Source organism: Pollachius pollachius (genome assembly GCF_949987615.1).
Source record: "Pollachius pollachius genome assembly, chromosome: 13".
In the NCBI taxonomy this organism is placed as follows: domain Eukaryota; kingdom Metazoa; phylum Chordata; class Actinopteri; order Gadiformes; family Gadidae; genus Pollachius; species Pollachius pollachius.
The window spans coordinates 11,438,954-11,459,707 of NC_136946.1; the positions used below are offsets into that span (position 1 = coordinate 11,438,954).

The window sequence follows — 20,754 nt, forward strand, 5'->3', positions numbered from 1 at the left end:
CACATTTAAAAAAAAAAAATATATATATAAAATATAGTAACATTGGCCGACGCTGTGTAATGGAAAATGTCGCCATCTATGGACGACCAATGAATACATCAATAAATAACATTTAATGCAAATAGTAAGTCAATAAGCATGCCTTACGATAACATTTGCCTTCGTTTCCATGTTTTGTTTATGTAAATGAAGGGACGTAGTTGAATGATTCGGCTAGATGTTAAAGTTTAACTTGGGCCATAATAATGAACAGGACAAGAATCAAATGGTATGCATGACAGTCTCAAAATGAACAAAATTAAAGATAAGTGGTAATATTTTAAGTCAAACAAATAAAACAGCTCACACGGCCACCAGCAAAACGTTCTTTAATTGTGACGCTCAGCAGGCGCCAGAGAGAAGACACAGGAACATCTGTTGGAAGAGATGAGACTCAACATGGTGGGACGATGCAGAGTTCAAATGAAGCACTTCTTATGCATACATCCCCTCATTCTTCTTCCAAATATTGTCAAAAACCACATCAAGAACTAAATTCACAATGTCATAGCAATCCACATAAATACTTTCCCCTCAGGGCGGCAACGTGAGCGCACCGTCGGGGTGGGTGTGGAGGGGAGAAACTCCGGCCCCGTGCGACACACTGTGAACGCCACGACCAGGGCTAACTAATCCCCATCGACACGACTATTTCACAGTTCCCTCTCTGGCGAGGAGGAAGACGGCAACCCAGCGAGAAGCCGCTTAACGGAACCATAAAGTCTCTCGACAAATAAATAAATGCGTAGGGAAAAATAGACGAAGTGAACACTATGAATCCGTCTGGCTGCCTAAGCGCTGCACCATATTCACCTACGACCTCGTTAATACAACGAACACCATTCAAGAAGGTTGTAATGACAAAAAGAAAAACAGTACTCTTCTTTAAACATTGTACACACACTACACCAATTGAAAGTATGGATGGAAACCGATCCAAAGAAACACTTCAACACTTGGCACTTAATAACGGAAGTAAATAAATTAAAACATTCCTCAGCAATGTCAATGTACATTGTCGTAAACAACTAAATGCCAGCTGTAGGGCATGATTAGACAATCCGATTGGGTTGGTTTTTGTGGCACAAGGCAGCATCTTGCTTTGTAGAATCTAGGGGCAGGGCGGACACTTCCTCCTAATACTGTTACCATGGAAATACATTGTAGAAACGAAAACCACGCAAATCAATGCTAGGGGGTGAGAACCAGAGCCTAGAGTGTGGGAATGAGAGTATGGTTCTGCATCTTATAAAAGACAAATCGCAAGGCACTGTAAAACAGCAAGACGGTAACAGCCGGGTTACCCAGACATCATTAAATCCACAGAAGAATAATATGGCCTAACAGTTTCCAATTTGGTCCCAATGAGGGTGGATGAAGGGCATCATCATCAACATGAAAATAAATTCTAGATCGTTTGGCAGTGCCTAGTCAAATCTATGATAAGTCACCATCTGCTTTTCTGGTATGGTATTTGACCTTTCCATTATGCGCCAGGGGCATATGTGTTTCAACCTTCAAAGAAAACGTCTGAGGAACAAACAAAATGTCTACCTGTGCTATATCACAAGGTCAGTAACAAAAGTACATTTCTCAAGCGAGCTGAACCACATTCATTACAAAACAAACGATCATTGATGATATCCAAAACATGAAAAGTACTTGTACATTCATCTATCCCAAAATAGCTTTTTTTTTTTTTAACGTAACAGGCGCTTTAAATTGAAATCAAACTTTTTTTTACACCCATTCCGGTGTGCAATATCTAATTGATCAAGATCCCGTGGAAAAACCAAACCCAAATGACAGATGCAACACAGTCTTCTCTTTTCTTTTAACTTCTTGTTTGGCTTTTACCTAGATACATATCGGATCCCGTCATGGCTACATCCCAACAAACAATCAAACTCAGTAACAACCGCAGCCAAAATAATGTACGATAAAAAAAGAACATCAAAAATAAACACCTCGTTAGCAACGCCCTCTGGTTCTCAGAACCAGAACCCCAGTCCGTCTGAACTAGAAGAACCAGGATCGAGCACGAGTTTGCGCGTACCAGTTTTCCAATGGAAACTGCATGAATGGTGACCAGAAAATCCTCAGGGACTGTCACACAAACGTACGGAATTAAACAAGAGGGGAAACTAAATCCACATTATGTCCCCGGTCCCCTGTGGGATCACTTCTTGAGGGGCTGGTAGACGGAGGCGTTGGGGTCCAGGGAGGAGGGGCTGCTGTCCATGAATTTGGAGGAGTAGTGGGGCGCAACGGGGCTGTGGTTCCCGCCGTCTGAAGAGTAGGACAGGCTGGGCATCACCGCCATCACCTCCGCAATCCGCTGCTTGAGGTCCGCTATCTCTTGCTCTCGCTGGTGGAGCTGGCCTGGGGGAGGGAGAGACAGTTGGGTTAGGGGGAGTTTAAAATGACTTGAGACGTGGTTGGAGACAGTGTGTATGTGCTAGGTCAGGCGTTGTGTTCTTGAGCGTGGCTTCAAGTTTAAATCAAGTGTAGATGCAGACACCCGTCTGCATCTAAATGGGAACACGCCTCAAAAGGCTTTGCATGTCGAAATGCAGCCAATTATCGGCAATGAATATATATTTTCAAAACTACAAACCAAGCTTGTTTCTTGCTAGGTTTGCGGGATTTAGCTTTTCACCCACCAACCAAAGACTTTGATCTTGTTTTTTTCTGTTTATAAAGAAACATGCAACTGTAGCAATGAATATAATTATGGCGAAAACTCCATTTATGGACCCCATTTGTTTGATATTTCGCTTTATACAATACAAAATACTTGTGTTTTTTACTTGTTTTGTGAATAAAAGCCTTTGGTTTAAAGGGTCGCTTTTTGATACATCCATGCGTCCTCAATTCATTGTGTAAAAATCTTTGCATGTATAGCCAGAACAATGTGTACAGTAGGGTGAGTAACCCAAAAAAGGAAAACCATATGGATTTACATAACAATAAGGGTCAAACAGTGTCCCCCTTAATTTCATTACTCTTTCAATCGGTCCCTTCCAGCCCTCATCTGAGCATTGACAGCAGCGAGCGTTGCACCCGAAACCACTGCAACCCTTTGAAACTCCCTCATCCACATCTGAGCTACCTTGGGCTATCTCCAGCTGCCTCTTGGCGTCGCCCAGCGCTGAGAAGAGGTCCAGTTTGATGCGGGTCTCGGCGCTCAGGCTGTTCTCCAGGTGCTGGGTCTTCTCCTGCATGGCAGACAGCGCTGACATCAGGACCTCTGTGTCCTTCTCGTTCTCCTTGTACTTTCTCAGCTCCTGGGAGAGGTGGGGGAGAGATGGATGCATCCGGTCAGACATGCGTGAGACAAAAAGGTAGAAATTGGTAAAAAATATATACATTTATTTGAATTCTTCTAAAAACCTTTTGTACAGTCAAGTTCAAATAAAGTTAGAAACTATTTTATTGTGGTATTTTAATTTGACATGTTATTGTTCAAATTGGTAACATTAAGGTAAGAGCTGAGGGTCATTAAGGTCAGGGTGAGGATTTGGGGAAAAACAAGTAGCACTCCAAACTAACCTGACACTTTCCATCCAGATCCCTGATCTGCTCCTCCTTCAGCTTCATGTCCATGCCCATCTTCTTACACTCAGTCTCCAGGTCTCTGATGCGGCCGCGCAGGGAGTCTGTGCACTCCCCCCTGCAGGACACAGGCAGAACAGGTCATTGTTATTGGGGCCGTGATGTTATTAGGACAACAATGCAAAATGCAACTCCATGCTATTCAAATGAACACCACTCCACACCGCCGTTTCGCAGGGTTTCAGCTTTTGCAAGGGCCCCGTTTACACGAGCACTTTGAATCTCTATTCAAATCCCAACTTCCTTCACCCGATGGATGCTCCGCTCCCTGAAACAGTTCCTTTGTCTAAACACCATAGGCAAACCCTCTTGGAATTTGGAAGTAAATCCACCAAGTTTATCAAGACACAGAGGTTGCTGATTGGACGACTGATACCATGTGCTCCTCATGTGAAGGGCAGGCGTGCGTACCTGGTGGCGGCGGCCAGAGCCACCGCCCGGGCGGCGGCGGCCTCCTCCACCCGCTTCCTCTTCCTCTCGTCCGCCAGCTGCTTCTCAGCCAGTGCCCGGGCCTCCTGCTCCGCCTTCAGACGCTTCTCCAGCTGGGAGATGGTCTGCTTGTCCTTCTGCTTGGCCTGCACCGCACTATGGAGCCTGGGTGGCCACACAACACACACAAACAGGGCTCAGCCGGGGAACGTGATTCTTCATTGGGCAATAACTCCATGTTATTGTCTGAGCGGTAATGAGGGTACATTTGTTATACCTCAACAAGGACTTGAACATCGAAAACAGAAAGACCATTTGCTGATAACATACCTAAAATTTAATTAGGGTTTAGTTTATGTAAAAACCCTTGGCAGGGTGCTTAAAGGAGTGCATTAGTGTTTAATAATGCATCTTGATACAAAAGGGGAGTGAGGCTTTCATTCATAGTCTGTGGCCTTCCATTGCGTCACTCGACGCCAACAAATTATGGCAATAGATCGTCGACTTACAGGTCAGGCAATGGAAGGTTACACTTAAAAAGCCAGTGTTCTTTGTCCGACACTCATCTGCTGACTTATTGGGCCCTGGCATCAGGCTCCGTACGTTCGAGCCGTCCTTACTTGTTCTGCAGCAGCTCATTGTCCTGGCGGAGCTGGCCCAGCTCGGAGCGCAGGCTGCGGTCCTGGTTGCTGAGGGAGGACAGCTGGCTGCGGAGCTCTGACTCCAGCTGCCGGCTGGCCTGCAGGTCCGCCTTCAGACGCTTCACGTCCTGCTCCAGCCTGGAAGGGGAGGGGGAGGCAAAGGTCAGGGTGTTACAGGTTGAGTGAAGGGGTTCGAGGGATGAAGGAGATTGAGAGATACAGAGAGGATGGATCAAGGTCCCAGTTGTGCCAATTAAAGACAGGAGAGAGGCCATGGACAGGTTGTGATTATTTCTTTCTTCAACATCCCCAAATGTCCAATCCAATACACAATCTATAATCAATAAGGCACGAAGAAGCATTTATCATTTACGGCACAACAGCTACTAAGTTAACAAATTGGAATAAATCCTCATCAAGCCTCTAACACAAAGACACCTTTGATTCTTCATGAAACTTATAATGCAAAAAAAAAATCCCATATCTACTTTCTGTGATGTAGTGTGAAATGGCTTCATTTCAATGGCTTCATTTCACACAACATGATGAATTCCTCTTTTTGATTCACAGAAAATGCATTGATTAAAGTTTTTGCCAAAGAGATTAGGGTGGGTGGACTGCCTCACCATTCTTGTACACATTGCCCAGCTGGTAATTAGGGACCATACTAACGCACTAACATACCTTACTGTTATGCACAAACACACCATACTCGCGTGCCGCCCGCCCTGTCCGTCTGACCTAACCTACTAGCCAACGTGCTACTATCTTACCATACTTACACCAATGACTTGCATACTAGGGTCAGGAATCTCTTGGCACCTCACTATTCGTTTCGGATTATGAGGTCAACAATTTGATTCTAGAGTGATTATCAATGCGACAATTTTTTTTATGTACATTTCCATGCCTGATTTTCAAAAAAAAAAAAAAAAAAAAAAAAAAAAAAAAAAAAATATATATATATATATATATATATATATATATATATATATATATATATATATATATATATATATATATATATACACAACTGAGTTTGCTACTCAGAGTTTACTAATCACTTCCTACTTTTGTGATGATCATTAAAGACATCAACTGATGAATTAACTTATCTAATATTTTATTAGAGAGAAAGCTTTTGTCACAAATATGACTTTCTATGAACAATGCAATAATCAATGCAGCTTGCATTACAACACAATATGGAAGTATGTAAAAAATAGGTTTCAGTTTTCGTGTCAAGACAAATCAGATTGGACAATACACACTGAAGATAAATAAAATAAATTTAAAATTACTACAATTATCCCTATCTGGCGAACACAATGTTGCAGCAGGCGAACAAATTAAATTTCAGATTTTTCACTTTTTAATTCAGATTATTAATTTATCTGCATCGAGACGGAATCGTTCTAGAGAGAATCGCGATGCATTGAAGAATCGATTATTTTCCCCACCCCTATTGCAGACCATGGTAACGCACTACGAACACACCTTACTAATGTACCCCTAACGTACCGTACTAACGTGTCCGTCCTGCCCAGCTGGTTATTAGGGATGCAGTTCTCCACCGGGTCTTTGGGACTCTTCCCGCCTCCCTTCTGCTTCTTCTCGTTCTTACTGGAGGACGTAGAACCCGACGGCACGCTCCCATTTGACGAGCCGTGGCTTCGGGGGGAGGAGCCGGACCCGGCCCCACCCCCTCCGCCCTGATTTTTTGTGCTTTTCCCCGTTGTTGCAGCCACAGCCGTTGTTGTGGCCGTTTCCTCTTTGGGGATCTGAGTGGGGTCGGCGTGCGTGTGCTCCCCCACCAAGTCATTGTTCAGTCTCTTCCCCCCGATGTGGTTCTCCACAAAGTCCGTCTCCTGCACCCTGGAGTCTATTGTGTGCACGATGCTGTTGTTGTTGATCCCAACCGGGTGCTGTTTTTTACCCTCCCTCTCCTTCCCGTTGCTGTCCCGCCCTTTCTCCCGGTACTCCAGCTCCGGAAGCTGGGCGCTCTGGGAGCTCTTCTTCCCCGGCGGAGCGCCGTTCTGACACGCCGGCGGCGTGGGCTCCCCCTCCGTCACCGTCGACCCCTTGGATAGAGCCGCTGGAGGAGAGAGAAGCAGCGAAGCTTGTTGGGAGGTCCGGTAGCACACCCTCTTTCTCACCCCTTAGCCACATGAGAGCAGTGTGTTGTCACGATCAGGTCGTCATACGCGCCCCGATAGCTGACCTTAAGTATCTTAACACAAATTAGATATGTGGTTGTTGAACTATTGGGACAGAACAAGGCAGTGACTTCAGTCACACATCCACATAACGTCTCATCAATCAATCAAATCAACCAACCAACCGTCTTCACTTTGAGCAAGTATCCATATCCATAAGCCTAACTAGTTCTGACTTATTGGCTATTCATATACATGTTCGGACTGGCCATACACAACTACACAAATTACGTGTGTGTGTGTGTGTGTGTGTGTGTGTGTGTGTGTGTGTGTGTGTGTGTGTGTGTGTGTGTGTGTGTGTCTCACCCTCCTCGGCCTCCCTCTCCTGTCGCTGCAGCATCTGTTGCTCAGGAGGCAGTGCCTGCTGCAGGAGCTGCATGTAGAACTCGTTCTCCTTCTGCACCTCCTTCTGTTTGCGGAGGCGCATCTTGTAGCTGACGTAGCTCTTGAAGCCGAAGCCCAGCGTGACCACCGGGTACCCGATGCTGTGAGGGAAGGGAAAGAGCATACCGACCTGGGTCATTTCGCAATTTCTGCCTTTTCCTCTTTTAAGCAGACCGTCGTTACTCTGTACCACGAGTGGGCTGACCCAACAACATTCCAAGTACCGGTAATATTCATAAAATGGCTGGTTTATTGGAAACCAATTCCTAGATAGATCAATACATCTCTAATGTATTATCCGGAAGGGAGTCTTCATCTTCTATGTTCATGTGTACATTTTCAGAATAGACAAAATAATCAAGAGGGTAATTTCATCTCTTTGTGGGAGAAGTGGTTACCGTTTAGGAATACGATACCAAGCAGCACTGTTCACCACCATTCATTATGAAGCAGAGTGGAAAAACCTGACTCACACAGAAAGATGTGGTTGATTATTTCACAATGACAATGACATCACTGTTCCACTACACCACGTGTTTTGGTGCATACATTTGTCCAGGTTCAGTCTCCGATAAGCCATGTTTGTACCTCTTGTTCCGATAAGAGGTATGCCTATATGTGACAGTGGGGAAATCCCTGACACGGGTAAAAAGGTCAAATTTCTCGCAGGATACCTTGGTTTGCGCGTTAACTTCACGCCAACATTTTGCTCCCACCTACAATTTACATAGCTCAGATGTGTTCATCTCTGCGGTTGCATGACTAAAACAGCAGATACCAGTTGGAGAAGTTAGGTTGGTTACCAGTGAGCAGCAAACGGACGACACAGGTCAACATGGAAGTTCTTCAGGTCTTTGAAGCGGATGGCGGCCTCGATGTACACAAAGAGTATCCATAGCGACACGGTGGGCAGACACACTCCTCGTTCTGGACAAAAACAAAGGACAGGAAGAACATCAATTACTAATGATTTCCAATATTAGCATACATCACCATGGAGATGATTTCATTGATAAATATGACATTTGGTGGCCACTTTGATCCAAAGCATCTTGAAATACCATTGGCCATAGGGGGAATCTATCCCGTCACCCTGGCAGTGTTGATTTTGTTCTATACCACTTGACCTACACAACATTACTGGACATTAAGGACCAGGAGGTTGGGCCTCTAGCTAAAATAAGTCAGGTAGGCAGACATTGGGAATCACAACCAGAACCTAGATAATGAAGACCCTTGCTACTACACTGCTCCAATACAGTTGTCCCTTATCTAGAGTGTACCATTAGAATTTAGCATGAGGTCACCGTGCGGAATGTCCTTTCTAAGGCAGATACTGAGAGAATGGCAGTGAGGGGAAGACACTGACCTGTGTGCCAGACATACTGGACCCATACGTAAGTGCTAGCGGCAAAGAACAGCCACTGGACGGGGATGAAGAGGAGGCAGATGATGTCAGACGTAAACGCTACACACACAAAGAACACCGAGAAGGCCTGCGGAGGGAAGAAAAACACAATAGAAAACTAGTTATCAACAATTCCCCCCCCAAAAAGGAACTAAACTGAAAGACACAAAGACTCTTACCAGCCCCTGGTATCTGAACGAGTCGTAGACACTTCTGATGAAAAGCCAGAAGGGCCACAGGTACTCAAACCTGAACTCCAGTACAAAGTCTGCTAGCAGCACCAACACCCACACCACCAAGAACTTCAGATATAGGAAAGTACTGAGAAGAGAGAGAAAGAACAATGGAACAGTCTGCATTAAACAGGGACAGACACAACAATCGCAACGTGAGTATTACAGCTTGTGAAGCTCCATAAAGTGTAGATGTAAACTTGCATAATATTTTCATAAAGTAACATCGATATTGTGAAGGGGATTTCACTTAAGCACGTTACGTCGCTTGCAATGTGAATGAGTATGTATGTGAATAGTGGTCCTATTTGAACAAGCAAGAGAAAATAGGAGTCAGGACCTATGGAAGAGCATGTATAGGCATGTCGCTTTAACAAGCACAGCTGCTTTCACTTTTCTGGCTTGACATTAATTATAGAGCCCCGGTCTTACATTGACCCAATATTCACGTTGAAAAACCACCTATAATATACTGTAGCAATGACATTATACAAAGGCCGAACGAGAGAATATTCCAGTTTGTATTGTGCCTGTTGCCGCGACAAAACCGTGTTCAAATGTAAAATGATATATTTGTTGGAGGAGAAACATTGTTATACACGGTATTTTAACGACATGGTGTAGAAACCCTGAAGTCTACCCGGTATTAAAACGCGTGGACTGGAGACCCACGGTGCTCTGAAGCTCGTGCATTGTTCTCTCAATAACACACCGTGTGACCGTTGGGGTTTTAACCTCCCAGGTCTGAAGCAGAACGTCAGTTAAAAAAATTACCCGGCAAATCCTGGCACCGGACCAAGCTCAATACCATAATAATTATTAATAATAACATTGAGATGGCACGATATTGCCGTTGGTACAATATCATGAATGAGATGATACACTGAATCCGGCCTGTAATACTGTAACGTAGAAGCATTCATTCAAGGTGTCCTACTGTCAATAAAATCGCGGTAGCTCTTTGAACAAGACGGATGCTGCCATTGCTGTCTTTACATTTCTTAAGGGGCGCCATTGTTATACAATAACGTCCCTGAAGCCCCCTTTTTGCGTACCTGCTATATATACCCTCGGTAATTCTGTTCCGTTTTAACGGCCGTCGGAGTTTGCTGCAGTCCGCATTGCGCCGCTTCATCCTCCCCCTGTTGATTCACCTCTGATACCGCTCTGGTAAATGCAACGGAAATGTTATACAGTCATGCTACTATGTGCGGTTCCTCAATTTTTACCCATTGTATTTGTTTTATGCACATGAAACAAAGAAATAAATAAAAACAGTCAGTGGAAGGCCCTCCCCCTTTCACGAAACAGTGCGTCGCATTCTGACGTGATGCGTCACACACAACGTCATCGACGTCACATTAATGGCTGCCTCCACAACATAGGACCATGCATGCACCCGACGTTTATAGCTTTATTTTCTAAATGCTTATTTTAAACACGGGGGTTTAAGGTTGGTATATTACATCCTGTAAATTATATTGTTTTCTTACGGTATGCGAGGTTGTCGTTTCTCGTGTACAAACCATAAGGCCTTTACAAGTCCATGCCGGGCGCCACACGGCTCCCCCACGTTTAAAGTTACTGGAGAAAAACGAATTATTCTGAATTGTAAAACACGTGATGACAACATTTATAGGTTTTGATGTGGATTGGTCATCAGTTATGAATTTCATAGTGCTTTGTTTTTTTGTTTACTGTCATATTTTCGCAGATGACATCAACCGAGGAGATAACGCTGATTGACGGGGGGGAAAAGGAGTGTGACAAGATGTCACAGAATACAGAGATGAGTGAGAATATTTTCAAGGTACACTCACTAAATTGTCTTCAAACGTATCCGAATTGAATATTGGTTTCTGATTCTACAATGTGCTATTTGACTATACCAAGAGGAGAATACATTAATCTAGACTTAATATACTGACGAAATTGTCCATCGATTAATCATTTCACAGTGCTTTCGTTTTAAAATATCTCGTCATCTGTTTTCTGTCATAATCCTGCAGATGACATCAACCGAGGAGATAACGGTGATTGACGGGGGAGAAAAAGAGTGTGAGAAGATGTCACAGAATACAGAGATGAGTGAGAATATTTTCAAGGTACACTCACTAAATTGTCTTCAAACGTATCCGAATTGAATACTGGTTTCTGATTCTACAATGTGCTATTTGACTATACCAAGAGGAGAATACATACATCTAGACTTTATATACTGACGAAATTGTCTATCGATTAATCATTTCACAGTGCTTTCATTTTAAAATATCTCGTCATTTGTTTTCTGTCATAATCCTGCAGATAACATCAACAGAGGAGATAAAGCTGATTGACGTGGGGGAAAAAGAGTGTGAGAAGATGTCACAGAATACAGAGATGAGTGAGAATATTCCGGAGCAACAGGAAATTTCCAAGGTACACTAACTAAACTGTCTTCAAACGTATCCGAATAGAATGCTGGTTTCATTTATTGCTAGTGCTGGTATTTCAAACATTCGAGACGACAATGAAAAGTAATTAAAAAACAACAATGTAGTTTCATACTCAGTTTTCCGCTATGGTGTCAGCATGTGAAGACGTAGGGCAACAAGTGATAATAGTGATAACATGTTTCATACGGAGTGCAGGGTTTTCAAGTTATTGCCTGTAATTACATTATAGTTCAAACAAAAAAATAAGGGTACTCACAAGCTTATGTCTGTGCACTTATGAACCTCAGAAGTTGAATGTTGTTCTGTTAGCCCTTTTCTCATCACTGGTGGTTTTTATGACAGCAGACTTCTACAGAGGACTTGGCTGAGCAAGTGGTTCCTTGTGCTGAAGCAAGACAGGAAGAGGCAGAAGAAAATGTTCCACAGACCGATCTGTTTACTGAGCGAGAGAGTGAGGAGAACACAGCTGAGGTATGGCCATGAGCAGTATTCTCTTTTCATGTAATTCGCAGCCTTGTTGTCTGCTTTATTGTTTTCCTTTTAGCATACTAAAAAGGTAGACAGATTGGATGTTTTAAGAAAGAATATTTTAGTGAGGAGCTACTCTAAGACATCTGTTAACACTGTAAATATTTATGATGTGAAGCCCATCTGTTTCCATTTTTAAATAATCACCTTTTTTCTCTTTGTTGTGCAGTGTTTGTTATAATAAATTGTTATAACTAGGGATGTGAATAACTCAAATTTTTCATGGTTGAATAATCAGTGGATGATATGAACGAATAATCGATTATTCGATGTGTGCCGACATTCACCAATGCAGCCATGGATAATCGGCAAGAAATCAGTTATTATCTTGAACGCAAAAAAAGAAATACCTGCTAAGTAGTTCCAGTCAAATGATCTGTTCAGCCTTCAAAACGAGAGCTGGTAAATTGTGAAAAATGCTCTAAACTGTAATCAGAAAACGCGGTTATATGCTATAGATCCTATATTATCTGGTATACTATAGGATATCTGGTAAAGGCTGGGACGAATTTCGAATTATAAATATGTATAATGCATAACGTTATCTCTCTGGCTCATAGCTGAGCAGACTAGAATACCTCCCGTTGCCAAGTTGAAGCTAAGGTCCATCCTATTTACTGGAGTGAACAATGTTTCCGTTGCATAAGAACTTTACGGGAGGGTAATGATCGTTCCAGGAATTAGTCAAACCCTCAGGCGTTACCAGGGAAACAAAGTTATGGCTTGTGAAAAACTTTATATTTGGATTGTAAAACGCATGAAAATATAAATGAATGGTCTTTATTTATTTTCTTTGGCAAGTGACCATGGTATAAGCGGGATAATGCCCTTCGAGGTGTCCAACATTAGTTCCGTCCGTTAATTCTTGTTTATTTGAATGGGAAAAAATGATAACAGTCCAAATGTTAAAAATCGACTTTGACCCTCGGGACCCTGATATTCTGTCCCATCCCTAGTTATAACAATAGTTCATCACTATGCATTCTGTTTCCATAGACTCTTTCCAAGGAAAAGCTAGAGGAAGAGGTGTCAACTGAGGAGAATCAGGTGGAGAAGGAGGCTGAGGAGGAGAAGGAGGAGGACGACGACGACAACGACGGCAGTGGTGAAAAGGATGATGATGATGGTGAAGAGGAGAAGGAGAAAGAGCCCAAGGCCACGCAGGGAAAAAAGAAAGTGGATTTGCGTGAACCAAAGAAGGATAACACTTCGCGGATGAACCTCAACAACGAGGTGGTATTGATGAGGAAGGAGGTGAGCCGGGTAAGGGGGCTGCTCATCAGGAAGCTGACACGACAGATCGCTGCTTTGAAGAAGAAGAAGGGAAAAGAGAACGAGGTGCAGAAGAACCAGAGAAGAGCCGAACGAATGGTGGAAGAGATCCATGAGATGAAGGCCCTCAAACCAGATGTGGTAGGTTCTGCTTTTATCCATACCTGTAGCTTCATCCAGGGATGGACGTTGCCTTGCTCTCCTGTACATCAGGCTCAAACGTTGTCGTTACACTTAAGGTAGCAACTCATCGTGGGACACACTGGAAAAAGATTGCGATGAGAACATATACCTTAAATGTAGAACAATTGAAGGTTTTAATGTTATTTCAATTATTAACTTTTTATAACGATGTCAAGATGACTTTAATGTGAGTGATCTTTTTTTCTCTGTTAGGTGACCAAGATAGCCTTGCAGCAGGAGATCCTATTTGATGTGGTTTGTAGAAACCCAGCCTCTTCTGTTACCGACCGAGCCATTGCCAGAATAGCCAGCCACCCTCAGTTCAGCAAGAGGATTGCGACTATTAAATTAGCTGTGAAAGCCTTCAGAGAGGAAAGGTCCAAAAAAGGAAAGGGTAAACCTAAGATTGCAGATGTTGATGAACTAACTCAAAGAAAGAAAATGGAGGAGGAAGAGGAGAGTGAAGAACAGGAAATGGGTGGCTGTGAGGGGAAGGAAGAAATGGGGGGCGTCGGTTCTGAAGTGACCACTACTCAAAACAGAGACTTGTCAGGCGTTTCAGGGAGCCAAAAAATTGGTAAGGTTCCCGAGCCCTTGGAAAAAGGAATGCAGAGAAACCGCAAATCTACCGGACTTGTGAATAAAACACAACAGAGTAAAGTTATGGAAAGGAAGACAAATCACACTACTGCAAAAGAAAATACTTTGGCCATGGAAGACGACACCGGAAAGACTTGCTTGGAAAAATGCAAGGTAGTCTTTCACATAAAGTCACCACCATCGGAGGGCGCTAAAGCCATGGACAATGTCAGCGACATGGTTGTGAAAATTGACACACATAGTAAGTTCACCGAGAAGAAAAGAGAGGTCACCACCTCAAAGCAGCCCACCACATCATTAGAGGGAGCAGGTGAAGAGGAGTCAGACGATGACGCCATAGAAGTGTCACTACACAAGGGTTCATCACTGTCAAAGAGTGACCTGAAAGTGCACCAAGGAGTGGAGGACAAAGACGACGATGATGATGATGATGATGATGATGATGATGATGATGATGATGTTGATGATGATGACGAGGAGGACGACGACAGTGATTTGCAGTCTGATGAGGAGTCCAACAGTATGAGGTTACCAGATTTGGAGAGTGACGATGGCTCTGAGGTGGGAACGTCGACCAAGTACTCTGAGGCCAAGGATCTTAAGGAACCACTGAGCAAAGTGGGTTACAAAAGGCCAAATCTTAAGCCTGAACTTGAATCAAATCAGAAAATGTCAGACGACGATGACGACGATGAGAGCGACATAGTGTCCTCTGACGAGGAAGTACCAAAGGAGTACTTTGACGACAGCACAGAGGAGCGTTTCCACAAGAGGTCCTCTCAGTCGGAGAGTGATGGCGACGATGACTTCTTCTTAGGAAAAGTGAGCAAGTTCAAAAAGAAGAAGAAAACGAAGAGCGGGGTGAAGGACACCCCTTCAGAACCAGAGAGCCCCGCTGAGCTGGAGCCAGGTCCCAGTGACTCCCAAGGCTCCAAGTTTACATCTGTCTTCTGCCAGTCCCTTTCCCGGTCAGAGAGCGGTGATGGTGATGGTGATGGTGATGGGGGCAGACAGGGGTTCAGTGGCAGAGGCAGAGGAGATAGATTCGGTGGCAGTCGGGGAATGAGGGGGGGTGGAGGTCGGGTGATGAGGGGCGGTGGCCGTGGGGGATTTGACAGCAGGCCTCCCAGATTCAATTCCCGGGAGAGCGGGGACAGCGGAGAATCCGATTTCAGCAACGCCAAACGTGACTTTAAAAGTAGACCTTTCGGATCAAACAACCGGGGAAGGAACTTCACTGCGAGAGGAAGGGAAAGGGAAAGTGGAGGTGGTCGGGGAAGGGGCCGCGGTTCCAGACAACCAGATCGCAGTGGTGCAGGTTTTAATTCCAATCAGCCAGAACAGCAGTCCCTGCATCCATCATGGGAAGCCAGCAAGAAGAGGAAAGAGCAAGGACAAATCCAGGCTTTCCAGGGGAAGAAGATTAGGTTTGATGATGATTAAAGGTGTCGTCAATTATCTTGTCCTTGTGGTGTAATTTTGATTCAACAACTAGTTTATTATGAAATATTTAGGATGTCACTTTGTAAATGGCCTTGTAATCTTTTAAGGAAAAGGCCCAGCCCCACGTGGTCGATAAAGTCTAAAAAATGATACTCTTTATTCATTACACTTTTTTTTTTTCTGTTCCCAACGTTAAATTGGCATGATTCAACCAAACCTTTGAAAAAATACTGTGACAACAGTAGTACCTGTTCTATAAGTAAGAAAAAAATAAGGTTTACCATCTTACCACCGACATTGCCCTACATGCATTGCTACGTTTATTCGTATGGCTATAATTGATTTTTTTTGTATAAAAAAATATTGTAATGTTTCTAATAAAATGTTCTCGTTATTTGAGTGTTTTATGATGTCATCTCATCATTGCCATGTAACACGACGCTGTGACGATTGGTGGGCGGCCACTACAACATTCTGAAACATAGCTGTAGGCTGAGTGGGTCATGTATTGTACCGTTATACCGGGCTACAGGAACGCAATTTCCTTTCTAAAATTACCTTAAAATCGTTAGCCATTTAACAGTATCCGGAGCGAGAATATTTCAAAATTACAAGGAGACAAATAAATGTTTTTTATTTTATTTTAACATATTTTACTTTCATTTTATTTGACGAAACATGGAACGGAAACTGATATCCCTCTACCGGAAGCCCCCATCCATGTGCCTACGTATCCTTCCACAATACTAGCGCGTGTAGTTTTTATAGCGAGTACGTCGCAGAGTAATATGGGAAATGGGATGTATATCCACAGACGTGTAATATGCCTGCGTGAGTGGATACTAGAATCGCTTCCTCTCCAACGTCACTAACATGATCACTTCTGCAGCTCGGCCAAGGGGTTAGTTTGTTCTGCTTTTTCTGTCGTCATACTTTGTTGAAACGATGCAAAACCAACGTTTAAATCAATTCATTTGACCTATTACTGCCCCTCCATGTTTTTTTTTACACGTACATGGTTTGAGCTCAGCGCTCCAAACATGGCCGCACACTTGAGAGGTTAATTGGTCAGCGTATCATGAAAGTATAAGCATTTTTCATACACATGAAGTGAGTAGAGTTGGCGCTTTCAAAAGGTAAATTTAATATAGCAAATGGGTCAAAACACCAGCGTGGATTGGTCCCCAGCCATCCGCAATAGTTCCAGTGTGTGACTCCTTTGTGACTTGTGTTAAAACGTGATCATTCAGAGACGCGCAGGAGGTACATTGATGAGGCTTTGTTCTTTATTGGGCCAATCCTCACAAAGTATTCTAACTTAGTTATACATTGTGTCCTTTTAATAACTGTCTAAGAAACATATTTTCAATATCTTCCTGTGAAGGCCAACAAGGCGTGGAGCTAGACGAGGCTGATCCTGACTTCAGGATACCTCGCAGGGGGCGACCCCCATATGCGACACAAGTATGGTCTTTCATTTTGTTTAATGTTTATTAATTCACTAATCAGTTGTGGCAGTACGATTTTCGCTGACTTTCATACAAGTTGCAAACCCGGTGTTCAATTCATTCGCGTTTAAGTTTGGTCTAAAGAGACTACTTGAGGGTAAGAAACTGGCCACCAGTGAATCAAGGGCATGATGGAATGGTTTAAAAGGTGAAAACTCCAAGCCCCCACAACAAAGGAATCGTCATTTAGCCAAATACAGGAAACATTTGAGACTGATAATCAAAAATATGTGTGAGCTAAATGTCAAGTTTGTTCATTACTATAGTAACCATCTTCTTAATGTCTTCTACTCTCCAGACAAGGCGCAATTCAGCCCTCATCCGGAGGACGAGGGCTTTATGGGGGATGGTGGAAGGCTCTGCAGAAGGCATACTGGACATGAATAAGGCGTGGATGTCCCTCGGCGTCCGCATGAGAAGCGTCAGCGACATCGCAAACATCCTTCTGGGCGCAGGGGTACTCGTCAGGACGTCCAAGTACACCGTACAGTCGACGTAAGTACTCCTCGCTTTGTACAAACACGCCATGGTCAGGGTGTACATCGGCCCTGGTGACTTGGGTAGAGAATATCACCCTGTTGGCTGAACCCCTGGAGGTTGTACACGCAGGGGCCCTGATTTAAAGGCTAAGCTGGACCGCGAAGTCCAGATCCTCGAGGACGCGGAGAAGAAGCTGGATGAGTTGATAGAGGCCGCCCTGGAGCAGGTCAACCACATGTGGGAAGATGAGGTCAACGAGAAATATCCTTTTCTAGTCCAATCTTGTGCATTTGCTCTCCCTTGCTTTTTATCAAATGGCTTCAAGGCATGATGGATGTATCCTAACCAGGCCAATGACCCGGGTGTATATCCTTGACCCTTGGACCCACGTTTCTGTATCTGTCATATGAGGATGTGAAAACGATCCCAAGTTTGAGGGAACAGACGGTGATTGTGGTCAAAGCCCCCGCCGAGACCGTTCTGGAAGTGCCCCATCCAGCAGAGGTAGGAGGCTGGATCACTTCATGTCCCTGTTCTACCCCTTTACCTCTTGGGAATTCTCAATTGCATTATTGCAGATGCAAATTTCCAATGTGATGTGATGGCGTATACTCGAAGGTAAAGTGGCTGGAGTTGTAATATCACAATCAATTTATAAAGAATGAACCTGGTGAACTGGCTCAATGTTTCGAGGCTCTTCTTGAAACGTTGTGTCTGAATGAACTGGGACAGGGGAGTGGCCCGGAGTGTTTTTAAGAATCTTTTTGTTCCTCTTCTCTTCATGTTTTTAGAGTATCCAGCTGTTTCTGAAGAGCAGCCAAGGTCCTATCGACGTGTACCTCTCCTCGGAGGACCACTCCCCCTTCGATGTCCCAGAAGATCCACAGGACGACGACGACGACGAACACACAGACTGTTCCGACGACGATAGCCCCATGGAGCACACCCAGACTCCATCTTTCCCGAGTATGTCGTCCACAGGTGAGTCACACACGGCCATATCGTCCTTAGATTATGGGATGTCGGCCATTATTATATAGTCGACCATCGTCCAGATCTCTATCTGCTTAAAATGATCGATTCTTTTCAATCGTCAAAAACATTTATTTGCAATCCTGACCTGCCGATACGTTTATTTCCTTTATATAATTCATGTATAATTCTGAAATAGTCTTCAAAATATGACCATGAAGTATTACCAGCCTCATTCAACTCAGTCTTACCTAAGGTATAGACTTACAGTTAGAAATTGTGATGTTCTAAATGCAACATTTGAAATAACTTACTATATTTTCATAAAAAAAGACTCATAACCAAGCCAGTTCATATCCTTTCAAGAAAGACTTTTGTTATATCACCAGGTGTTAGTGTTTGAAATTGAGAAGGGACCTGAAATCAGTACCTGCACACTCACACACAATATTTGAGACCTGTTTCCAAACAGAAGTCGTCAAATCAAGCATGACTCAAATCAAGCATGGAACCTGGACATGAATCTCCAGGTTTCCATTAAAATAGTCAAATTCCAAGTATGATATTCAAGGAGTGATCTCAATTAAAAACGTTTGTCTGTTGATGACGTTGTATTCAGTGGACTTACGTGCGAATTTGATGCAAGATTATTTTTTTGCAATTTCAGGAAACCTGTATTGCATTCTGCAGCTTTAGTATCTCTGTGACAAACCCTACAAAACAGCCGCATACAGAATCCGCTACATTTAAAGCAAATCAGCTGGTGGCCAGTTTAATTATATTAGCACAAAGCTGTTGGTACCCGTCCTTCAATTGGTGCATCCATAGTAATCATACTATAGTGACTTTCCCCATTTCTCCTCTCTTGGGTTGAGCTCAAGTTGTTGTCTAACCCTAACCCTAAGTTGTCACTTGGTGAGAACACGTGACACAAATCTCAAAATGGTGCCAGATAATTATTGACATCAGAGATTACAATAGCCATGTTGCCTGGGTACTGTGGTACAGCGTGTACCAAATCCCCAATGGGATGTAGTCTCCAAGCCCACCCCACATCTGCCTGTTTTTTGACATGTTGTACCCCCCCCCGCTCCCCAGACGCCGTTGAAGACTTGTGCAGCAGCACCGTGACCATGGAGCAATTGCCGCCACTTGCCAACGGGTCCGTCTCCCCCTCTCCCAGCCCTCTCACCTCCCTGCTCGCCCCCTCGTGCTCCTCCGACGGGGAGGAGACGCTGTCTTTTGCCACTCTCACCACGCCGCTGGCCCTCTCTCTGGGAGGGGAGGAATACCTCCTCAGTCTGGGGGAGGACGAGGGCATTTCATACCCCTTTTCTTCTGTCGAACTGGAAGGGGGCTTGTGGAAGTGTTTTGGGCCGGCTGACCTCCCCCCTTGAGTGCCCCGCTGCGCCGCGCTCTGTGCTAGTTCTCCTTAAGAGTTCAGAGGCCCATCCAGACTCAAACCTTGGCCACTCTGTGAGGCTTTCTTGAGCCCCTGGAGGGGCAGAGGGGTTTTTCCTGGTTGCCAAAAAGATGATACTTGGAGCTGAACACTGAACCTCGCTTCCTCCACACATGCCTCCCACCTGTCGTTTTCCGTTCAGCTCTCATTGTTGTAGTGGTCCAGTCGCAGTAAACACACTTTTTCTGTCAAGAGTAGAGTTCATCTGTGAGTAGTACAGGGACCACGGTTTTGACGGTTGATTCACTTTTAAAGGATTGTAAAATAGTTGGTTGTCATTGTGTCAGTCCCTTCTGGAAGAACATGGGAACTGTGCCTGGATGGTTAGTGGTGGTCTCTGCCAGTATTCAGCTTTTTGCACTGGCTGTATAGACCCTGGCTGAAACTCATGCAACACCTCGATTTTCTTGTATTGTTGTGGAGTGCAACCATGTCTGTGAGACATGAAAGCTTTTTTTTTTCTCGAATGCCCAGAGTTGATTAAAGATGGAAGTTTGACCATTTCCACAATATACCTCCGAACTGCTAAACATTTGAGATGTTGTTCAGAGTATATATTGCCAAGCACTGTAGGCCATGAGCTATGGACCAACTTTCTCCAGTATAATGGTTGATTTGTCACAGTGTTTAAGAGGGCCACTCAAGATCTACATTAATCATGTTTTCCTCAAAGTTTGGTTTAATAAATATGCATATATATTTTTTAGAATGACTTGGCTCTCCTTTTTTTTTCTCCTGCATTTTTGACTTCCCACCTGACGGATCTCTAGGTGTACTTCACATAGTTATTATAAGACTAAACAAATCTTGTCCCCCATAAAACATAAGCTTGACAGCCGTCCCATCTTTAAGACCTTGATATTTGTGTGTATAAATATATTTATATATGTTCTTCTGCAGTTATTT

The 20,754-nt window shown here is 43.9% G+C and overlaps 3 protein-coding genes across 5 annotated transcripts; 2 read left to right on the forward strand and 1 right to left on the reverse strand.

Annotated features, from left to right (window-relative positions):
* Positions 1-406: 406 nt before the first annotated feature.
* LOC307085014 (macoilin-1-like) lies at positions 407-10,181 on the reverse strand. The gene is made up of 11 exons (XM_079749628.1): positions 10,021-10,181; positions 8,912-9,053; positions 8,694-8,820; positions 8,128-8,251; positions 7,247-7,425; positions 6,246-6,819; positions 4,704-4,862; positions 4,066-4,248; positions 3,592-3,712; positions 3,152-3,326; positions 407-2,421 (listed from the first exon to the last, which is right to left on the reverse strand). The coding sequence occupies exons 1-11, from the start codon at positions 10,098-10,100 to the stop codon at positions 2,219-2,221; spliced, it is 2,067 nt and encodes a 688-aa protein (XP_079605754.1). The 5' UTR covers positions 10,101-10,181; the 3' UTR covers positions 407-2,218.
* A 134-nt stretch (positions 10,182-10,315) lies between these two features.
* Positions 10,316-15,426, forward strand: srfbp1 (serum response factor binding protein 1; the record flags this gene model as incomplete). Its single annotated transcript, XM_079749372.1, has 7 exons — positions 10,316-10,418; positions 10,680-10,775; positions 10,975-11,070; positions 11,270-11,383; positions 11,743-11,871; positions 12,925-13,341; positions 13,597-15,426. The coding sequence occupies exons 2-7, from the start codon at positions 10,680-10,682 to the stop codon at positions 15,424-15,426; spliced, it is 2,682 nt and encodes an 893-aa protein (XP_079605498.1). The 5' UTR covers positions 10,316-10,418.
* Positions 15,427-16,184: 758 nt separating this feature from the next.
* On the forward strand, positions 16,185-20,527 carry e2f3 (E2F transcription factor 3). Of its 3 annotated transcripts, none has more exons than XM_079749975.1 (7): positions 16,195-16,327; positions 16,811-16,890; positions 17,233-17,429; positions 17,544-17,675; positions 17,804-17,918; positions 18,206-18,395; positions 19,485-20,527. In XM_079749975.1, the coding sequence occupies exons 1-7, from the start codon at positions 16,300-16,302 to the stop codon at positions 19,781-19,783; spliced, it is 1,041 nt and encodes a 346-aa protein (XP_079606101.1). In that variant the 5' UTR covers positions 16,195-16,299; the 3' UTR covers positions 19,784-20,527. The 3 variants fall into 3 exon arrangements, with proteins under 3 accessions (XP_079606102.1, XP_079606101.1, XP_079606100.1); XM_079749974.1 differs by having other exon boundaries at positions 16,201-16,257; XM_079749976.1 differs by lacking the exon at positions 16,811-16,890 and having other exon boundaries at positions 16,185-16,327.
* Positions 20,528-20,754: the final 227 nt, after the last annotated feature.